Consider the following 23,244-nt stretch of genomic DNA (forward strand, 5'->3'; position numbering starts at 1 on the left):
GTGGGAACCAGGCATGTAGAGTCCATCCGTTCACCTTTTCTGCGTCAGACAAAGACACGGTGGTTGGAACTAAAGATCTCAAATTTGGACTCATCAGACCAAAGCACAGATTTCCACTGGTCTAATGTCCATTCCTTGTGTTCTTTAGCCCAAACAAGTCTCTTCTGCTTGTTGCCTGTCCTTAGCAGTGGTTTCCTAGCAGCTATTTTACCATGAAGGCACTTAGCACAAAGTCTCCACTTAACAGTTGTTGTAGAGATGTGTCTGCTGCTAGAACTCTGTGTGGCATTGACCTGGTCCCTAATCTGAGCTGCTGTTAACCTGCGATTTTTGAGTCTGGTGACTCCGATAAACTTATCCTCAGCAGAGTTGACTCTTGGTCTTCCTTTCCTGGGGCGGTCCTCATGTGAGCCAGTTTCTTTGTAGCGCTTGATGGTCTTTGCAACTGCACTTGGGGACACTTTCAAAGTTTTCCCAATTTTTCAGACTGACCTTCATTTCTTAAAGTAATGATGGCCACTTGTTTTTCTTTTCTTAGAATTTGTATTATGGCAGGAAAAAAGCAGCTAACAGTCTATTCAGTAGGACTATCAGCTGTGTATTCACCAGACTTCTACACAACACAACTGATGGTCCCAACCCCATTTATAAGGCAAGAAATCCCACCTATTAAACCTGACAGGGCACACCTGTGAAGTGAAAACCATTCTCCGGTGACTACCTCTTGAAGCTCATCAAGAGACTGCCAAGAGTGTGCAAAGCAGTCATCAAAGCAAAAGGTGTCTACTTTGAAGAACCTAGAATATAAGACATAATTTCAGTTGTTTCACACTTTTTTTGTTAAGTATATAATTCCACATGTGTTAATTCATAGTTTTGATGCCTTCAGTGTGAATGTACAATTTTCATAGTCATGAAAATACAGAAAAATCTTTAAAGGGAAGGTGCTGCAATTTTGTTTTTGTATTAAAAATAATTGCTTATATAAACAATTATTTTTAAACACAAAATTATTTTTTTTAACTTTAATATATTTTTTATTATTATTTTTGCAGCCACTGGGCGCCGCCATTTTGCTTTGCAGCAGTGTAAGAGTCCCAGCACGACACTTACACTGTGCAAATACGGCAGCCCTGGACATAGGAGGCTGCGGTCGGGAGCCGACCCCATAGCTAGCAATGCATTATAAGCTCAGCTGCTTTCTGCTTTGATGTGGCCACGCCCCCTGGGCTGTCTCCACATCACAGCAGAGGAAGGAGATGGGCGCCATCTTGCTTCAGCCTACAGTGGAGTGTACCTGTGAGCTCCACTGTGACTGAGAGCTGTGCTGTTGGAGGGGCAGCTCCATCTGTCTCCCCTCACACTGTCTGCGGCCGTTCCCTGTCCTCTGCTGCCTGGTGTGTGGCTGTAATCCCTAGAGAGGGTGAAGGAGGGCTGCCGTCTGATGTCCCCTATCAGGAGCTGCAGAGAGGTAACAGAGGGGGGTGGGGGAGGCTCTGTGCTGCTCCAACCTCACTGCAGCTCCTCACAGGACATCAGACCGTGCATCTATCACTATACTGTGCTGAGCCATGTATCTAATCCTCTCCTGTGTGATACTGTCTGCTGGCCCCTGTATCTAATCCTCTCATGTGTGATACTATGCTGAGCCATGCATCTAATCCTCTCCTGTGTGATATTATGCTGAGCCGTGCATCTAATCCTCTCCTGTGTGATACTATGCTGAGCCATGCATCTAATCCTCTTCTGTGTGATACTGTCTGCTGAGCCGTGTATCTAATCTTCTCCTGTGTGATACTGTCAGCTGAGCCGTGTATCTAATCCTCTCCTGTGTGATACTGTCTGCTGAGCCGTGTATCTAATCCTCTCCTGTGTGATACTGTCTGCTGAGCCGTGTATCTAATCCTATACTGTGTGATATTATGCTGAGCCGTGTATCTAATCCTCTCCTGTGTGATACTGTCTGCTGAGCCGTGTATCTAATCCTATACTGTGTGATATTATGCTGAGCCGTGTATCTAATCCTCTCGTGTGATACTGTCTGGTGAACCGTGTATCTAATCCACTCCTATGCACTCCTCTCTCCCCCTGCATATCTTTCCCCATTGCACACACAACTCAATGCGTGCGATAACAGGAGCTGCGGGCGTCATGCTGTATTATGGCATTATGTGAGATCTATATGACGGTATTATGTGATTTGTATGGTGGTATTATGCTTGATCAGTATTGTGAGAATTATATGGTGATATTGTGTGTGATCTATATGGCGGTATTATGTGAAAACACTGGCAGTATTGTGTGATCTATATGGCGGTATTATGTGAGAACACTATGGCAGTATTATGTGTGATCTATATGGCGGTATTATGTGAACACTGGCAGTATTGTGTGATCTATATGGCGGTATGTGAACACTGGTGGTATTATGTGTGATCTATACGGCGGTGAGAACACTGGTGGTATTATGTGTGATCTATATGGCGGTATTATGTGAGAACACTATGGCAGTATTATCTTCACCTATTCTATGGTGGTTCTGGCTGAGCACCTGCACGCGGGTCTGAGGTAATAGAGGGGGCAGCATGACCTCCAGTTAGGTGTAGTCAGGGGAATGCTGGTGAGGTAGATGAAGAGAGGGGTCTCATTTTTATCGTTACTATATGGCTACATTTCCTTCCCAGCGTCATCCCGGACTGCGCCTGTCACCTCGCTTTCACATATTGCCAGGACAGGATGGAGAAGACAGGATCTGAGGAGGGGAATGGGGTCTGCATGCAAATTCTGGATCAGAACAGGCCATCAATCCGCAGAAATGTTTCCTGGATTTCTGTGGAGCAGATGGTCCATCCATGTGTATAAAAGACAGCGCCCTATGTACAATCTCTGGCTGCTCCGCGCACCAAACAGGGGGCCCTATAGACCTGCACACTGCTCTCCTGAAATACTCTGTGCTGCTGTCACCCTGCTCCCTCCACCACATATCTCCCAGAATCCTTGCTGCCTGCCATCCTCGGTGACCGTCTACTTGTCAGTATAAGGCTGCTTTCACACTAGCGTCGGTGCGGGCCCGTCGCAGTGCTTCGGGCCGACGTACCGACGTATGCTGTGAAAAATGTCCGACGTGGGCAGCAGAAGCAGTCTTACGACGCTTCCGCTGCCCCATTGTAAGGTCTGGGGAGGATGGGGCGGAGTTTCTGCCATGCATGCACGGTCAAAAATGGCGGACTCGACGCACAAACGTTACATGTAACTTTTTTTGTGGCGGTGGTCCACCAAAACATGACGCAACCGTCGCACGACAGTTGCGACGTGTGGCAATACATCGGTAATGTTAGTCTATGGAAAAAAAAATGCATCCTGCAGACAACTTTGCAGGATGTGTTTTTTCTCCTGATTGACGCATTGCAACGTACAGCCAACAACGCTAGTGTGAAAGTACCCTAAGGCTGCCGTCCACTATCCGTATTTGGTCAGGATTTTACCTCAGTATTTGTAGCTAAAACCAGGAGTTGGTGATAAATGCAGAAGTGGTGCACATGTTTCTATTCTACTTTTCCTCTATTTGTTCCACTCCTGATTTTGGCTTACAATTACTGAGGTAAAATACTGACCAAATACTGATAGTGTGACGGCAGCCATACTCTGCAATTACCAACAAAATGGCTGCTCACTGGGTTCCTGAATATCATCCTCTCTAATCCCTTAGCAAACACCCAGAAGAGGAGTAGAGGAGACATCACACACGTCAGCAGACTCCGCCCATAATTACTGCAGTGCAGTAATGTGAGCTAGTTGTACACTAGGTTTTTCTGAAATTTCAGCAGATGCTCCCCCTAGTGTTTAAAAGTGGAAATTCCAAAACTTTTCAAATTATTTTTCATATTTAACTAAACTATAAACAAATGATAATATTTTTTAAGAAAATGTAATCATTAATTCTTTACATTTTTACAATTTCTGAAAATAAAAATTTTTTGATGGCACCATCCCTTTAACTCCTTCATGACCCAGCCTATTTTGACCTTAAAGACCTTGCCGTTTTTTGCAATTCTGACCAGTGTCTCTTTATGAGGTAATAACTCGGGAACGCTTCAACGGATCCTAGCAGTTCTGAGACTGTTTTTTCGTGACATATTGGGCTTCATGTTAGTGGTAAATTTAGGTCAATAAATTCTGTGTTTATTTGTGATAAAAACGGAAATTTTCACATTTTGAATTTTTATTCTGTTAAACCAGAGAGTTATGTGACACAAAATAGTTAATAACATTTCCCACATGTTTACTTTACATGAGCACAATTTTGGAAACAAAATTTTTTTTTGCTAGGAAGTTATAAGGGTTAAAATTTGACCAGCGATTTCTCATTTTTACAACGAAATTTACAAAACCATTTTTTTTAGGGACCACCTCACATTTGAAGTCAGTTTGAGGGGTCTATATGGCTGAAAATACCCAAAAGTGACACCATTCTAAAAACTGCACCCCTCAAGGTGCACAAAACCACATTCAAGAAGTTTATTAACCCTTCAGGTGCTTCACAGCAGCAGAAGCAACATGAAAGGAAAAAATGAACATTTAACTTTTTAGTCACAAAAATGATCTTTCAGCAACAATTTTTTTATTTTCCGAATGGTAAAAAGAGAAACTGAACCACGAAAGTTGTTGTCCAATTTGTCCTGAGTTCGCTGATACCTCATATGTGGGGGTAAACCACTGTTTGGGCGCACGGCAGGGCTTGGAAGGGAAGGAGCGCCATTTGACTTTTTGAATCAAAAATTGGCTGCACTCTTTAGCGGACACCATGTCACGTTTGAAGAGCCCCCGTGTGCCTAAAAATTGGAGCTCCCCCACAAGTGACCCCATTTTGGAAACTAGACGCCCCAAGGAACTTATCTAGATGCATAGTGAGCACTTTAAACCCCCAGGTGCTTCACAAATTGATCCGTAAAAATGAAAAAGTACTTTTTTTTCACAAAAAATTTCTTTTCGCCTCAATTTTTTCATTTTCACATGGGCAATAGGATAAAATGGATCCTAAAATTTGTTGAGCAATTTCTCCCGAGTACGCCGATACCTCATATGTGGGGGTAAACCACTGTTTGGGCACACGGCAGGGCTCGGAAGGGAAGGCGCGCCTTTTGACTTTTTGAATGGAAAATTAGCTCCAATTGTTAGCGGACACCATGTCGCGTTTGGAGAGCCCCTGTGTGCCTATGCAATGGAGCTCCCCCACAAGTGACCCCATTTTGGAAACTAGACCCCCCCAAGGAACTTATCTAGATGCATACTGAGCACTTTAAACCTGCAGGTGCTTCACAGAAGTTTATAATGCAGAGCCATGAAAATAAAAAATAATTTTTCTTTTCTCAAAAATGATTTTTTAGCCTGGAATTTCCTATTTTGCCAATGGTAATAGGAGAAATTGGACCACAAATGTTGTTGTCCAGTTTGTCCTGAGTACGCAGATACCCCATATGTGGGGGTAAACCACTGTTTGGGCGCACGGCAGGGCTCAGAAGGGAAGGCACGCCATTTGGCTTTTTAAATGGAAAATTAGCTCCAATCATTAGCGGACACCATGTTGCGTTTGGAGAGCCCCTGTGTGCCTAAACATTGGAGATCCCCCACAAATGACCCCATTTTGGAAACTAGACCCCCAAAGGAACTAATCTAGATGTGTGGTGAGCACTTTGAACCCTCAAGTGCTTCACAGAAGTTTATAACGCAGAGCCATGAAAATAAAATAAAAAATTTCTTTTCTCAAAAATGATTTTTTAGCCCGCAATTTTTTATTTTCCCAAGGGTAACAGGAGAAATTTGACCCCAAAAGTTGTTGTCCAGTTTCACCTGAGTACGCTGATACCCCATATGTGGGGGTAAACCACTGTTTGGGCACATGCCAGGGCTCGGAAGTGAAGTAGTGACGTTTTGAAATGCAGACTTTGATGGAATGCTCTGCGGGCGTCACGTTGCGTTTGCAGAGCCCCTGATGTGCTAAACAGTAGAAACCCCCCACAAGTCACCCCATTTCGGAAACTAGACCCCGAAATGAAATTATCTAGATATGTGGTGAGCACTTTCAACCCCCAAGTGCTTCACAGAAGTTTATATCGCAGAGCCGTGAAAATAATAAATACGTTTTCTTTCCTCAAAAATAAATTTTTTAGCCCAGAATTTTTTATTTTCCCAAGGGTTACAGGAGAAATTGGACCCCAAAAGTTGTTGTCCAGTTTCTCCTGAGTACGCCGATACCCCATGAGTGGGGGTAAACCACTGTTTGGGCGCACGTCGGGGCTCAGAAGGGAAGTAGTGACTTTTGAAATGCAGACTTTGATGGAATGGTCTGCGGACGTCACGTTGCGTTTGCAGAGCCCCTGGTGTGCTAAACAGTAGAAACCCCCCACAAGTGACCCCATTTTGAAAACTAGACCCCCCAAGGAACTTATCTAGATATGTGCTGAGCACTTTGAACCCCCAAGTGCTTCACAGACGTTTACAACGCAGAGCCGTGAAAATAAAAAATCATTTTTCTTTCCTCAAAAATGATGTTTTAGCAAGCAATTTTTTATTTTCTCAAGGGTAACAGGAGAAATTGGACCCCAGTAATTGTTGCGCAGTTTGTCCTGAGTATGCTGGTACCCCATATGTGGGGGTAAACCACTGTTTGGGCACACGTCGGGGTTCGGAAGTGAGGGAGCACCATTTGACTTTTTGAATACAAGATTGGCTGGAATCAATGGTGGCGCCATGTTGCGTTTGGAGACCCCCTGATGTGCCTAAACAGTGGAAACCCCTCAATTCTAACTCCAACACTAACCCCAACACACCCCTAAACCTTATCCCAACTGTAGCCATAACCCTAATCACAACCCTAACCCCAACACACCCCTAACCACAACCCTAATTCCAACCCAACCCTAACCCTAAGGCTATGTGCCAACGTTGCGGATTCGTATGAGATTTTTCAGCACCATTTTTGAAAAATCCGCGGGTAAAAGGCACTGCGTTTTACCTGCGGATTTTCCGCGGATTTCCAGTGTTTTTTGTGCGGATTTCACCTGTGGATTCCTATTGAGGAACAGGTGTAAAACGCTGCGGAATCCGCACAAAGAATTGACATGCTGCGGAAAATACAACACAGCGTTTCCGCGCTGTATTTTCCGCACCATGGGCACAGCGGATTAGGTTTTCCATATGTTTACATGGTACTGTAAACCTGATGGAACACTGCTGCGAATCCGCAGCCAAATCCGCACCGTGTGCACATAGCCTAATTCTAAAGGTATGTGCACACGCTGCGGAAAACGCTGCGGATCCGCAACCCTAGTTCTTACCCCAACCTTAGTGGAAAAAAAAAATTATTTATTTTTTTTATTGTCCCTACCTATGGGGGTGACAAAGGGGGGGGTCATTTACAATTTTTTTTTATTTTGATCACTGAGATATAACCTATCTCAGTGATCAAAATTCACTCTGGAACGAATCTGCCGGCATTTTGGAAGATGGCGGCGCCCAGGAAAGAAGACGGACACCGGCAGGCTCGGTAAGTATAAGGGGGGGGGAGATCAGGGCACGGGGGGGGGGCGTCGGAGCACGGGGGGGGGGGGGGCGTCGGAGCATGGATGAGGATCGGTGTGCGTGCGGGTGGATTGGAGCACGGGGTGGGGGATCGCTGTGCGGGGGGGGTGGATCGGAGCACGGGGGGGGATCGGAGCACGGGGGGGGTTTCATTGGAGCACGGGGGGTGTGATTGGAGCACAGGGGGAGCGGACAGGAGGACGGGGGAGCGGAGCACTGGACGGAGGGGAGCGCTGCACAGATCGGGGGGCTGGGGGGGGCGATCGGTGGGGTGGGTGCACATTAGTATTTCCAGCCATGGCCGATGATATTGCAGCATCGGCCATGGCTGGATTGTAATATTTCACCAGTTTTTTAGGTGAAATATTACAAATCGCTCTGATTGGCAGTTTCACTTTCAACAGCCAATCAGAGCGATCGTAGCCACGGGGGGGTGAAGCCACCCCCCCGGGCTAAACTACCACTCCCCCTGTCCCTGCAGATCGGGTGAAATGGGAGTTAACCCTTTCACCCGATCTGCAGGGACGCGATCTTTCTGTGACACAGCATATGCGTCACAGGTCAGATTGGCACCGACTTTCATGACGAATACGCTGTGTCACAGGTCGGGAAGGGGTTAAATGAGAAGGTGTGCCCAAACTTTTGGTCTGTACTAATATAAAATATATATATCTCCAAGAAACCCGTGCAATTCACGTTTGCCTCCTCAGTGGCCAGCTCGCCAGTCTCAATATCTACGGCGTATACCAAACTTCACCTGAAGCTGCCAATACAGGAGATCCAAACAAGCAGAGATGAGCTCTTACCAGGCTGTCTGCCCCAGACCCAGCTGTCCATAATTGTTTTGGCCTTGTAGTTTGGTATTGGCATTTCATCGTCTTCTTTCTTCTCCCGGTCATTCTGATCCTCCTTTTTTGAGATTGCTTGGGCTTCATTTACTTCATCTAGGAGACAATATTTTTGTCAACTGTTAGGACATGGCAAAGACATTAACCTAAAAAACTGAAGGTAATATTAGACATCTACTATATAATTGTCTAAGGGTCACTTCCGTCTGTCCTGTCTGTGTCTGTCATGGATATTCATTGGTCGCGGCCTCTATCTGTCATGGAAATTGAAGTCGCTGGTTGTTCGTGGGCGTCTTGCCACGACCAATCAGCGACGGGCACAGTCCTCCGGCAACATGGCCGCTCTTTCCTCCCCGCAGTCAGTGCCAGCTCCATACTCCCCTCCTGTCAGCCCTCACACAGGGTTAATGAACTGCGTTATGCCGCCGTGTAACACACTCCATTAACGCAGCTATTAACCCTGTGTGACCAACTTTTTACTATTGATGATGCGTATGCAGCATCAATAGTAAAAAGATCTAATGTTACAAATAATAATAATTAAAAAAAAAAAAAGTTATTCTCACCCTCCGACGTGCGCGGTGTCCTCGGCAGTGCAAGCGGCAGGCTCTGGTGCCAAGGATGCTATGCGAGAAGGACCTTCCACGACGTCATGGTCATGTGACCGCGACATCATCACAGGTCCTGTGCTCATACCAACCCTGGGACCGGAAGCTGCCGCGTGCACCGCACACAGGTGCCAGGACTACAAGGGCCCTTCAGAAGCGGAGTATGTTTATTTTTTATTTTAAGTCTTTTTTAAACTGTTACATACGTGGCTGGGCAATATACTACGTGGGTGGGCAATATACTACGTGGGTGGGCAATATACTACGTGGCTGGGCAATATACTACGTGGACATGCATTTACTAGAATACTCGATGCGTTAGAATCCAGCCACCATCTAGTTAAATCATAAAGGGCTACCAATGCTTTTCAAAACATTATACCAAATGCTCCCAACTTTTCTCGCTAATAAAAGTGAATGGTTGTCAGCAATATTACTTCAAACTTAAAAGAGTCACCATTTTATTTCTACCATAAATCAATATACGCATGAAAATAAGAAACTCTGTAATACATCGTAGAGATATCTGCTTCTTTGTCTTCCTGGATATATTTTTAATTCCCAAATCACAGGGAAAATGTGTCTTCAGTGAATACAGATGTTCCCATTACTGAGAAGTTAGTAATCAAAGCTCTATGGAGTATTGTTTCAGGAGAACTTGCAGTATCTACATCTAGCTCCTCTGCCATAGAACTTTATAAGCACCAACTGTCACCTCAGAATTTCCAATTTTTACCCATGAATTGAGATAACCCCTGGAGGTATTTTCGTATTTGCATTTTCATTTTTTGCCCTCCTTCTTCCCAGAGCCATAGCTTTCTTATTTTTCGATCAATATGGCCATGTGAATGCAATCCCACAGTTTTTTTTTTTACCATGTTCACTAAATGCCAAAACTGACCTGCCATTATGATTCTCCGGGTCATTACGAGTTCAGACACCAAACATGTCTAGGCTCTATTTTATTTAAGTGGTGAAAAAAAAAATTCCAAAAGTTTGTTTAAATAAATAAAATAGAATAAATAAATAGCGCCAGTTTCCGATACCCATAGCATCTCCATTATTAGTAATCTCGGGTTGGGTGACGTTTTTAATGATACCATATTGGTGTAGATACAATCTTTTGATCGCTCATTATTGCCTTATAATGCAATGTTGCGGCAACCAAACAAAACGTAATTCTAGTGTTTTGACTTTTGCTTGTTACGCAGGTTAGCGTTCGGGGTTTTTTTTTTTTTTATATTGATTGATCGGGCGATTGTGAACGTGGCGATTCCAAATGCGTATATTTATATACACATATACATACACACAGTATATATAATATTTTTTTATTTTATTTTTTTTTTACTTTTGGCATGCTAGAAGCTGCCATAACCTGATCAGTTCTGCTACATACAGGCAATGATCGGATCACCTGTATGTAGCAGAATTGCTCATTTGCTATAAGCGCTGACCACTGGGCGGCGCTCATAGCAATTCCAGCAGTGACAACCATAGAGGTCTGCTGGAGACCTCTGGTTGTCATGTCAACCCATCGGCGACCCGCGGTCATGTGACATGGGCCCCGATGGGCGGGAAATCCAGCGTGTTTGCCGGAAGCGTGTGTTAAATGCCGCTGTGGAGATTGACAGCGGCATTCAACTAGTTAACAGTGGATCGCGATTCCACCGGCGGCTGTTGGCGACACATGTCAGCTGTTCAAAACAGCTGACATGTGTCAGAAAAGATATGGGCTCAGCGCCGGAGCTAAAATCAAAGGGAGGAAGTCCGACATCAGTATACTATTACGCTCAATGTCGGAAAGGGGTTAAAGATCAATTCAGAAATAGAAGAGAGGGATTGTTGGTTCTTACCATAAAATCTCTTTCGTGGAGCCTTTATTGAGGGACACAGGTAACCATGGGTGTATGCTGCTGTCGCTAGGAGGCTGACACTAAGCAAATAAAGATAGATAACTCCTCCCCTGCAGTATACACCCTCCGACAGGCACAGGCAACTCAGTTGGTGCAAAAGCAGTACGAGGAGCCAGTATAAACAAACAACCTATGTACCAACCCAAAACAACGGCCCGTTGGCCAACACGGTACAAAATTAAGGGAGGGTGCTGTGTCCCCCAAGGAATAATAATAATAATAATTTTTATTTATATAGCGCCAACATATTCCGCAGCGCTTTACAAATTATAGAGGGGACTTGTACAGACAATAGACATTACAGCATAACATAAATACAGTTCAAAACAGATACCAGGAGGAGTGAGGGCCCTGCTCGCAAGCTTACAAACTATGAGGAAAAGGGGAGACACGAGAGGTGGATGGTAACAATTGCTTTAGTTAAGGAAGGCTCCAAGAAAGACTTTACGGTAAGAACCAAAAATCCCTCTTTCTTTTTCGCTTCATTGGGTGACACAGGTAACCATGGGACGTCCAAAAGCAGTCCCAAGGGCGGGATAATATGAAAAGAGTTAGGTCGGCCGCTGCGAAACTGCCGCCTGCAGTAGTTTCCTACCCAGGCCTGCATCCACAGAAGCCCGAGTGTGAACCTTATGAAATTTTACAAAAAGGTGTGGATGGAGAACCACGTTGCGGCCTTGCAAACCTACGAGGCCGAAGCTTGGTGACAAACTGCTCAGGAAGCTACCACAGCCCGGGTAGAGTGAGCCTTCACCCCCGGGGAGGCTGTTGAACACTGTATGCCTCCAGGACCGCCGAAGGGATCCACCGAGCAATTGTGGATTTTGAGGCGGGGAGCCCCTTCCGACGCCCTTGCGAGACGACAAACAGAGGATCAGACTGACGAAAAGGAGCAGTTCTGGAAAGATAGACTCGGATAGCCCTGACCACATCCAAATTGTGGAGAGATTTCTCCAAAGCATGAACTGGAGAAGGGCACAATGAAGGAAGGACGATGTCTCCATTGATGTGATGTGAAAAGCCGAAACCACCGGAAGGAACAGGCCAAAGGACAACTTTGTCCTGGTGTAGGATCAGGAAGGGAGAACGACAGGACAACGCCGCCAACTAAGAAACTCATGATCGAGGTGATGGCGACTAAGAAAGCTACTTTCCAAGAAAGAAGCGGGAAGGAAATGTCCCGAATCGGTTCAAAAGGTGCGCACTGGAGGGCGCTGAGCACAAGATTTAGGTCCCAGGGATCAACCGGAGGATGGTATGGAGGTGCTATATGAGCAACCCCCTGAAGGAAGGTTCTCACCTGGGGAAGAGAAGCTAGGTCTCTTTGAAAAAGAATTGACAGAGCCGAGACTTGACCCTTTAACATGCTCAGAGAGGCTCGAATCGAGACCCGATTGGAGAAAGCCAAGTAGTGAAGGCAGGGAAAAAAAAACTATAGGAGACAGACCGTTGTCGTTGCACAATTGGAAAAAGGACTTCCAACACACATGGTAGATATGGGAAGATGCTGGTTTCCTAGCCCTTATCATGGTCTGTATGACACGTTGAGAAAAGGCCATACCATTAAATTCAGAGACCGAGAATTCGGGTGGAAGAGAAGAACTTGTGATAGAAGATCCGGGCGGTCTGGAAGTCTCCAGGGGACCTCCGATAACATGTTCACTAGCTCCACATACCAGGCCCTGCGGGGCCAATCTGGAGCTACTAAGAGAACAGGAACTCCCTCTGACTTTATGTTTTTGGCAACCCTTGGAAGCAAGGGGAGAGGAGGGAACAGATAAGGCATCTGAAACTGGGCCCACAAGATCACGAGGGCGTCGCAGCCGACGGCCATCGGATCCCGAGATCTGAATACGTACTGGGGAACCTTGTGGTTTGTTCGGGAGGCCATGAGGTCAATGTCCGACACGCCCCATCTTTGACAAATCTGGTCGAAGACAGAGGGGAGAAGAGCCCACTCGCCTGACATGAGCCCCTGACGGCTGAGAAGTCGGCTTCAAAGTTGTCCACCCCTGGGATGTGGACTGCTGAAATGGAGGGGACATGGTTCTCTGCCCACCATAGAATTTTTGCCACTTCCCTCATGACCTGCCTGCTGCGAGTCCCTCCCTGGTGGTTTATGTAAGCCACAGCTGTGGCGTTTTCCAACTGAACGCGGACTGGTTTTCCCGAGAGAAGGGACTGCCAGCGGAGGAGGGCTAGGAAGATAGCCCTGATCTCCAAGAGATTGATCGGGAGACGTGCATCTTGAGAGGTCCAGCGACCGTGGGCTGTGAGGCGGAGAAAGACCGCACCTCACCCCTGGAGACTGGCGTCGGTGGTGATGACCTGCCAGCGGAGAGGGAGAAATGACCTCCTGCGCAAAACGGAGCTGGATAGTGTCCACCAAGTGAGAGACTGTCTCACATTGAGAGGAAGGAGAACGGGGCGGTCTAGGGAAAGTGGACTCCTGTCCCAAACGGACAAAAGGGCCAGTTGGAGAGGTCGAGAATGGAACTGAGCATAAGGGACCGCTTCCATGGAAGCGACCATCTTTCCCAGAACCCTCATGCCTAGCCGTAGCGGTAGAGGAGTAGGACACTTTAGGGCTTTGATGCCCCTCGGAAGAGAAAGGAACTTCTCCCTTGAGAGGAAGACCTCGGCCTGAATTGTGTAGAATTCCATACCCAGGAATTCTAGACTTTGGGTCGGAATCAAGGTTGACTTGTTTGTTGATTATCCAACCGAGGCGGGTCAACGTGTCCAGAGTGATCTGGAGGTTCTGACCGCAGTCTCGGCGAGACGGACCTTTCAAGAGGAGGTCGTCGAGGTAGGGGGATTACAAGAATCCCTTTTGATCAAATGATGGCCATGACCACCGCCATTACCTTTGTAAAGGCCCTGGGAGCGGACGCCAGGCCGAACGGAAGGGCTGTGAACTGGAAATGCTGGTCCTGGATCGCGAAACGAAGGAACCTTTGGTGCTGAACACAAGTCTGGATGTGTAGGTACGCATCCCGAATGTCCACAGAGCACAAAAATTCCCCCGGTTCCATGGAAGCGATCACCGAGCGCAGAGACTCCCATCTTGAAATGCCGAATCCGGAGGAGGCGGTTCAACTGTTTGAGATCCAAAAATCGGGTGATGAGAGCCGTATTTTTTCAGAACTACGAAGAGATTCGAATAAAAGCTGGAAAACCGCTGGTTGGAAGGGACTGGAATGATAACCCCGGAGGCGAGGAGGGAATTGACAGCCTGGAGAAGCCCTGGGACATGGGAGGGCTGTTTGGGTGGACGAGAGGGGAAGAAACATCTTCCTGGGGCAAACAAAATTCTATTTTGTAGCCTAATTTAACGATCTCCCTGACCCAGGCATCGTCGACCGCCAATAACCATGCCTCTGTGAAGCGAAGAAGCCTGCCTCTCACCCTGGTAAGATTTCCAGGTGGGGGTGACCGGTCATTTAAAAGAAAATCTGTGGTCGCAAGGACCGGAAGACTTGGAGGAGCGGCTTTTAGCTCTCCAGTGAGGGGTAGGTCGGAAAGAAGGCTTCCTTCGTTCCCTTTGAGAGGAGGGCCGATCTTGCTGAGAAGCACCACCCAATGAAGCGAAGGAGCGAAAGGGGCGAAAGGATTGGGGACCCTTTCTATTGAAGGGACGCCTAGGCTTAGATTACGGCAGAGAAGTGCTCTTACCGCCAGTGGCATCTGAAATCATTTGGTCTAGCTGAGCCTGGATCTTTGGAAAGGCAGACCTGTGAGGGATTTTTTTGGAAGCAGGATCTGCGTTCCACGCTTTAAGCCAAAGGACACAGCTAATGGCGACAATATTGTTGTTTGCCCTTGCGGAGCAAGCACTGTATCCAGGGAGACATTCAAGAGGTAACTTCCCAGCAAGAGAAATCTGATCTGCTAAATCTGCTAGCTTCTGTGCGGGAGCTGAAGCTATAATACCTCTGCGTAGGGTCTTGGCCCAGGCCGACACCGCTTTCGCCACCCAAGAAGAGGCGAAATTGGGACAAAGAGGCGCCAGAAGCCTCAAAGGCTGATTTGGTTAATGCCTCAATTTGCCTGTCCGTGGGGTCCTTTAGAGACGCCGTGTCAGGCATGGACAGCACTGTCTGGGAGGATAATCTGGAGACAGGCGGATCTACCTTAGGACCATTTGCTAACAAGGTCTGAAGCAAAGGGATATAAGATGTCCAAACGTTTCCTTCCTGGGAAGCGTTTACCGGGATGTTCACAATGTCTAGATGTAGTCTTAATCTGGTAGACTGGGACAATATCCTCAGAAATAAGAATACAGATAATAAATGGGAAATGTTTAAGAACATCCTAAATAGGCAGTGTAAGCGGTTTATACCTTGTGGGAATAAAAGGACTAGAAATAGGAAAAACCCAATGTGGCTAAACAAAGAAGCAAGACAGGCAATTAACAGTAAAAAGAAAGCATTTGCACTACTAAAGCAGGATGGCACCATTGAAGCTCTAAAAAAACTATAGGGAGAAAAATACTTTATCTAAAAAACTAATTAAAGCTGCCAAAAAGGAAACAGAGAAGCACATTGCTAAGGAGAGTAAAACTAATCCCAAACTGTTCTTCAACTATATCAATAGTAAAAGAATAAAAACTGAAAATGTAGGCCCCTTAAAAAATAGTGAGGAAAGAATGGTTGTAGATGACGAGGAAAAAGCTAACATATTAAACACCTTCTTCTCCACGGTATTCACGGTGGAAAATGAAATGCTAGGTGAAATCCCAAGAAACAATGAAAACCCTATATTAAGGGTCACCAATCTAACCCAAGAAGAGGTGCGAAACCGGCTAAATAAGATTAAAATAGATAAATCTCCGGGTCCGGATGGCATACACCCACGAGTACTAAGAGAACTAAGTAATGTAATAGATAAACCATTATTTCTTATTTTTAGGGACTCTATAGCGACAGGGTCTGTTCCGCAGGACTGGCGCATAGCAAATGTGGTGCCAATATTCAAAAAGGGCTCTAAAAGTGAACCTGGAAATTATAGGCCAGTAAGTCTAACCTCTATAGTTGGTAAAATATTTAAAGGGTTTCTGAGGGATGTTATTCTGGATTATCTCAATGAGAATAACTGTTTAACTCCATATCAGCATGGGTTTATGAGAAATCGCTCCTGTCAAACCAATCTAATCAGTTTTTATGAAGAGGTAAGCTATAGGCTGGACAACGGTGAGTCATTGGACGTGGTATATCCCGATTTTTCCAAAGCGTTTGATACCGTGCCGCACAAGAGGTTGGTACACAAAATGAGAATGCTTGGTCTGGGGGAAAATGTGTGTAAATGGGTTAGTAACTGGCTTAGTGATAGAAAGCAGAGGGTGGTTATAAATGGTATAGTCTCTAACTGGGTTGCTGTGACCAGTGGGGTACCGCAGGGGTCGGTATTGGGACCTGTTCTCTTCAACATATTCATTAATGATCTGGTAGAAGGTTTACACAGTAAAATATCGATATTTGCAGATGATACAAAACTATGTAAAGCAGTTAATACAAGAGAAGATAGTATTCTGCTACAGATGGATCTGGATAAGTTGGAAACTTGGGCTGAAAGGTGGCAGATGAGGTTTAACAATGATAAATGTAAGGTTATACACATGGGAAGAAGGAATCAATATCACCATTACACACTGAACGGGAAACCACTGGGTAAATCTGACAGGGAGAAGGACTTGGGGATCCTAGTTAATGATAAACTTACCTGGAGCAGCCAGTGCCAGGCAGCAGCTGCCAAGGCAAACAGGATCATGGGGTGCATTAAGAGAGGTCTGGATACACATGATGAGAGCATTATACTGCCTCTGTACAAATCCCTAGTTAGACCGCACATGGAGTACTGTGTCCAGTTTTGGGCACCGGTGCTCAGGAAGGATATAATGGAACTAGAGAGAGTACAAAAGGAGGGCAACAAAATTAATAAAGGGGATGGGAGAACTACAATACCCAGATAGATTAGCGAAATTAGGATTATTTAGTCTAGAAAAAAGACGACTGAGGGGCGATCTAATAACCATGTATAAGTATATAAGGGGACAATACAAATATCTCGCTGAGGATCTGTTTATACCAAGGAAGGTGACGGGCACAAGGGGGCATTCTTTGCGTCTGGAGGAGAGAAGGTTTTTCCACCAACATAGAAGAGGATTCTTTACTGTTAGGGCAGTGAGAATCTGGAATTGCTTGCCTGAGGAGGTGGTGATGGCGAACTCAGTCGAGGGGTTCAAGAGAGGCCTGGATGTCTTCCTGGAGCAGAACAATATTGTATCATACAATTATTAGGTTCTGTAGAAGGACGTAGATCTGGGGATTTATTATGATGGAATATAGGCTGAACTGGATGGACAAATGTCTTTTTTTGGCCTTACTAACTATGTTACTATGTTACTATGTTAGTGTAAAATTCTTTGTGACTGGGAAAGACTCTGGAGGGACACTTAATCCGTTTGAAAGAAACAGATGTCCTGAGAAGCTGCCTCTTCCGCCTTAAGCTCAAGCGTTTGAATAATGGCTGAGATAAGGCTGTCAACCATATCCTGCGTTGCGGAAGTATGATCTGCATCTGAGTCAGAATCCGAATGAGAGGATACATCTGACCTGAGGTCCACCTGCGAGGAGGGGGAACGGGTAGAGAGCAGTATTCCGGCTGATGCAGTGGTATCCGGAGAAGTGGATGAAGAACTAAACAGAAAACGTTTTCTGGTTCTTTTCTCAAGTCTGCCTCTATGAGGGCCTTGGACAGGTGCGAGCGAATCGCTGTGGGAAGCATTCGTGGCCCTGGTGGCAGTAGTCAGCAGTGGAATACGTTCTAGTACCTGAACCAGGGACTGAGATACTTTAGTCAGGTCAGAGACTGACAGACATCGCAACAGTCCACTCTGGGGGAGGGGGGGGGGTGCACTGATACCGAACATCAGGGGTTTCCTGAGGGACGGGCATAATGGAAGGACTGCAGGATGTACAGAAAGGCGATGGCTGGCCTGAAGCCCACTTTTTTTTTTTTTTTTTTACAGTGGGCACAAGCGTAATGAATCACCTTAGGGATATAGCCGGGGGCCCCTGCGGGGTTGGGCATAGGTAGAGTGAAAAAGGCACCTGAAGCAATATGCCAGCAGGCGATGTGCCTAGAGAGATACCAGCCGGGGATGGAGAACAGCAAAAATATACAGACCTGGTGAACAGCACAGTTAAACTGTGTCCCCCAAATATGGAAGGGTCTTCCTGGGTACGCAATTGGAGGTAGCTGGCTGGGAGAGAGTGGGCTGCGAATGCCTGCTCGTGCAGAGAACGCGCCAACAAGAGGGGCGTGGCTGGCAGAAGGGAACCCGAGCGCCTGATAGGCCAGCAGAGAAAAGGGGGCATGGCCCCCCGGAGTGCGGCCAATACCAGCGCTGGGCTGCAAAATAGGAAGAGGTAGGGGTGTGGCCTTCCGGGGCAGATATTGCCGAAAAGGGAGAGGTAGAAAAAAAAAAAACAAACGCTGAGAACAAACGGCGCGAGATTTAAATAAAAGAGTGCCCGATGGTCTAGGAATCCCCTAGTGCTCTACCCAGTAATGGAGCGCCCATGCAGCGGCGAGTGCTGAGGAAGGAGCGCTGAGGATAATCAAGCTAAGTGCCTCTGCATGTAGATTGAGGAAGCGACGACGCAGGGACAGAGGGGGATGTGGGGAGGGGGGGGGGGGGCGGACGGACGGATGGATGTATTGAAAATCCTCTACCTGAATCCATTGTAGACGAGGATAACATCAGGATCCCTTGGATAGTAAGAAGGGTCCTGGAAGAGTGGATCCTCCTTCCCACGCCGTGCCACGGCATAGACGACAGCGTCAATACCTTATACAAGAGGGGAGAGGTCACCAAAGGTGACCACCGTCTTCCTCTCAGCCCTCTCCGAGGGATGAGAAGGGGACAAGGCAAGGACTGGCCACCAAGATAGTCGCCCTGAAGCACCCATAAGGGTGACAGGGGACGAAGATCTGCCAAGCGGTCCCGAGAGGGTGCGATGTGGGTGATACCACACTGCTCTCTCGGTCGCTTAATGTAGGGAAAACGGGGTGAGAAGACTGCACCCTGTTACCCTGAAGAAAGCATCTGAAAAATAAGGGGAAATGATTAATAACACACAACAAAACCCTGTAAGGAAAGATAAAGCGGACCTGGTGTTAGATCCAGGTCCGCCTCCTACAGACACTAAGCAAAAACTGAGTTGCCTGTTGCCTGTCGGAGGGTGTACACTGCCGGGGAGGAGTTATCTTTCTTTATTTGCATAGTGTCAGCCTCCTAGCGACAGCAGCATACACCCATGGTTTCCCGTGTCCCCCAATGAAGCGAGAAAAAGAGAATTTATCTCTCTGATAAGAAACTTTGTTGAACATCTCATTTTCATGTGCACCATTGATTTATGAAATAAAGATTAAAGCATTGGTTGTTTAAAGCCTATTGGTTCAGCCCTCCACAACAGTCACGGTCTCTCATGTGGTCCCTCGGGAAATTTAATTGCCCACCCCTGATCAAGACGATTACTTCCTCGGGATGAGTTCTCCTGGACGATTTTCTTGATTTAAACTGTTCTTTACACACTCAGAACCAATGACCATGCATCAATCGCTTGACTTCTCCAACCTCATGTGGACTTACATTGAGACTGATCCATGAATCACTTGCTCACGTCAGTAATTTATCAGTTGGGGCCCATCATAGACCCCTACAGCTGACCGTATACACTAGATTGCTCCCATAAACTCAATGGTTATCTAAAGCATATGGCAGCATTAACAAGAATATGTCTCGTATAGAAATACAGACGACATACATCTGCAAGACTGACCAACATTGGCCATAGGGACCATTCACCAGACAGATGCCAATATATGTGTTCTTCCAGCCTATCACTTACTGGGCAGCTTGATATAATTTTGATAAAATCACTTCTATCTGCTGCAGCTCTAGCAGTTCTCTGAATGCTGAGCTCTGTATAACCCCACCCACACCACTGATTGGTTGCTTTCTGCCCATGTGCAGTGTACACAATTAGTGGTGGGGGGCGGGGTTCTACAAAGCTCATGAATATGAAGGACTACATGGCAGCAGGGTTACTAGTCCACTAACGGTAATCTCCTGCTGGTAAAACAGTGATTTTGTCAAAACTACAGCAACGTGTGACTGGGCTGCTTGCTGCAATCAGGGTCCTGTCTCTACATCATGCTGCTCTCAGATTAGGTGACAAAAACCTAATAACTGATTCCTATTAATTGCACAGGAAAGTACAGCAGACTGCATTTTCCTATACAGAGGGCTACAGAACAGACACATATACCTGCAGTACAAGAGTTTTTGTAGTGGGTTCTTATGGTGGCCGAACGCCTATGCATTCATACTGGCAGTGCACATGGTCGGTTGCATACCTCCTGAGCATATGTGTCGACAGAGGCCACAGACAGTGTGGACAGAGCCTAACCCTCAATTTATTTATAGCCTAAGAACACTTGGCCAAAACTTGCTATTACAGGCATCTTTATTCCAAAGTTGGAGTCTTATGTCACCATTAAGTCTAATTTGCATGACCTTTTAAAGAGCGCTGGTAAGCATTTGGTTTAATGTTTAGAATGTGAAGTGTAGACATCACCTACGTCTGTCTAACGAGGCTCGGGCACCATCTTAGACAACATGGTGAGGGCTAAGCAGAAAAATATTTAGAAGCTCTGTACTGGCTACTAGTGAAGGTCTCAGTGTGGTGGAGGCCTCACGACAACTTATGAAATGTCAAATGAATGAAAGGGTGGTCTCACTTAAGTTTGGAAATAAAAAGCTCACAATTCCTGCATTTTTCAAGACTTGTCGTTGAACATCTTCCCGTAAATCTATAAATCCAGAACCTTTTCTTACCTTTTCTGGATGGAAGATCTCCAGTCTGGCTGCATTCAGTTCCCATGTAAACAATCTCCCCATCCTTGACCATTTCGTTCCACAGACTACAGAAGCCATCCCGGGTGAAGGCAAGCTGCAAAGTGAAAAAATAACGGTCATTAATATATGGGACTTTAATAGAAGTCCTACCTTTAGGATACCCCATCAATATCAGTTTCCTGGGTCTGACTCACAGAACTTCAGCTGTCAAGCTAGCTTAGGCTTACAGGGCTTAGGCGCTTTAGCACATTGAGCCAAGCTGTAGAAAGCTGCAGCACCAAGCACAGACGGTACAACGTACATATGGTAATAGAAAAATGAAGGAAAAGCCTCTAGACAAGCAGGTGGGTGATGAGTGTCAGACCCCTACTGATCCAATACCAATGACTTATCAAAACCACAAACAAAATTTATAAAAAATAAATAAAAAACACAGGAGCATCATTATGCTTGGATACATTGGAGACATGCTGGATAGTGCCAAATTTTTTGCCAAACAGTTGGCATGGTAGAAATTGATTTATGTCATCGTTTTACAGTCCCAGTAGAATGATTTACCTCTGGGTGAAGGCCAGTCATTCCACTCAGACTGTATAGTGATGTTCCTGCAATACAAGGTCCTAATCCACAAATTCTACTCCATCTTCAACATTACGGACCTAAAGAATTGTTCGCATGAAAGTAAATTAAAGGGAACCTGTCAGAAGGCTAACTCACGCCACATACTAACTAGGTGTTTCCAGTCAAGGGGATAAAGATGCTGACAAGTCAGGTCAGGCTAGCCACAACATCTCTATCCTACGTAGATTGATTGATGTCCATGAGGACAGGAAACACCACTGAGCGACATCCTTGAGGAGGCCCTTAGGGAAGGTTAAGCAAATAATAATAATCTTTATTTATATAGCGCCAACATATTCCGCAGCACTTCACAGTTTAACAGTCTCAAGCGCAAGTCATAAGTAACAACGTTAACAATACAATAATTAGAGCAAAATAAGACGACCCTGCTCATGAGAGCTTACAATCTACAATGAGGTGGGGAGATACAAAGTACAGGTCTGTATTTGCAATGATGTATTTACAATGATGGTCCAGCCATCTTCGGGGGATGGGGGATAAATGGAAGTAGTGAATGGGCCACACACAAACCTAAAATGACTTATTAGGGAATGTGATAGGCTTCTCTGAACAAATATGTTTTGAGGGAGGGCCTAAAACTATGCAAATTGTGAATGGTCCTAATTTCTTGGGGTTGAGCATTCCAGAGGATTGGTGACGCAGGAGAAGTCTTTGAGACGGGAGTGGGAGGTACGGATAGTGCAGAGGTTAGTCAAAAGTCGATTGCAGAGTGCAGCGATCGGTTAGGCCGATAGACAGAAATGAGGGAGCAGATGTAAGGGGGTGCCGCACTGTGGAGAGCTTTAGGGGTGAGAACAAGTACTTTGAATTGGATACTATAATGAATGGGCAGCTAGTTTAACGACTGGCGAAGAGCTGCTGCATTGAGGATAGACTGAAGAAGGGAAAGTCGAGTGAGCGGGAGGCCAATTAATAGAGAGTTGCAGTAGTCCAGGTGGGAGTAGATCAGGGCAACAGTGAGGGTTTTTGTTGTTTCCATGGCTCTACCCTAGAGCTTGCCATGAGACCCTGTTTGCCTACATTATGCTGCAATGTAGTAGGGTCACATAGCGATCCGCAGCAAAATCCGCAACGTGTGCACATATTGGAATGTGCAGATTCAGGCTAAGAAAACTCACTGCATGAAGAGGTTTTCCCAAACTTAACTGGTGCTATGTGGGCATCTACCTCATTGTCCATTGCCGTATATTTAGGACAACTATAAACGCTCTTTCTCCTCACTTATCCATACACACATTTATGATATGCCGGCCATTCATCCAAATGATTTATCATTACGTGTTACTCTGAAAGTCACCTGTGAGCTGTAGACCCATCCTTCATAATATTTGTTCCTATCTAATGTACTTTGGCTCTTCAATAAGAACCAAAGATCCTCCAGAGCAAAAAGATACTTGGTAACCAATTTCCACTCTGCCCAAGAGGTGACAATCCTGAACCGAACCGAAGACCCCTTTTCACTCATTAACTCAGAATTACCCAACAGTTCATATAAAATGAGGTTTTGCAACAAGAAATTCACTTTAATAGTATGTGAATTAATTTCAAAACCTGTCAGCAGTTCTCCTGTAAAGGCCAATAATGTGACACTCATGTTACAGAGACAGGTACCAACAGCACATTGGCACTAGGCTTAATGCAATGGAGGAAATTTCTCCCCATTCAATCCATATCTGAAGTACCATCATGGGTGTCCGTACTCAGGCCATGGACATAGTGGCTAC

The 23,244-nt window shown here is 45.9% G+C and overlaps 1 protein-coding gene across 3 annotated transcripts in view; it reads right to left on the reverse strand.

Annotated features, from left to right (window-relative positions):
• HERC2 (HECT and RLD domain containing E3 ubiquitin protein ligase 2) overlaps positions 1-23,244 on the reverse strand; it is a 296,865-nt gene that overhangs the window by 256,247 nt on the left and 17,374 nt on the right. For all 3 annotated transcript variants that reach the window (XM_069757837.1, XM_069757836.1, XM_069757835.1), the window contains exons 3-4: positions 20,858-20,972; positions 8,388-8,525 (exon numbers count right to left, since the gene is read on the reverse strand). In XM_069757837.1, the coding sequence (XP_069613938.1) occupies positions 8,388-8,525; positions 20,858-20,972 (253 nt within the window). The remainder of the gene's footprint in view (positions 1-8,387; positions 8,526-20,857; positions 20,973-23,244) is intronic.

This window comes from Ranitomeya imitator, chromosome 3 (assembly GCF_032444005.1).
Source record: "Ranitomeya imitator isolate aRanImi1 chromosome 3, aRanImi1.pri, whole genome shotgun sequence".
Classification (NCBI taxonomy): Eukaryota; Metazoa; Chordata; class Amphibia; order Anura; family Dendrobatidae; genus Ranitomeya; species Ranitomeya imitator.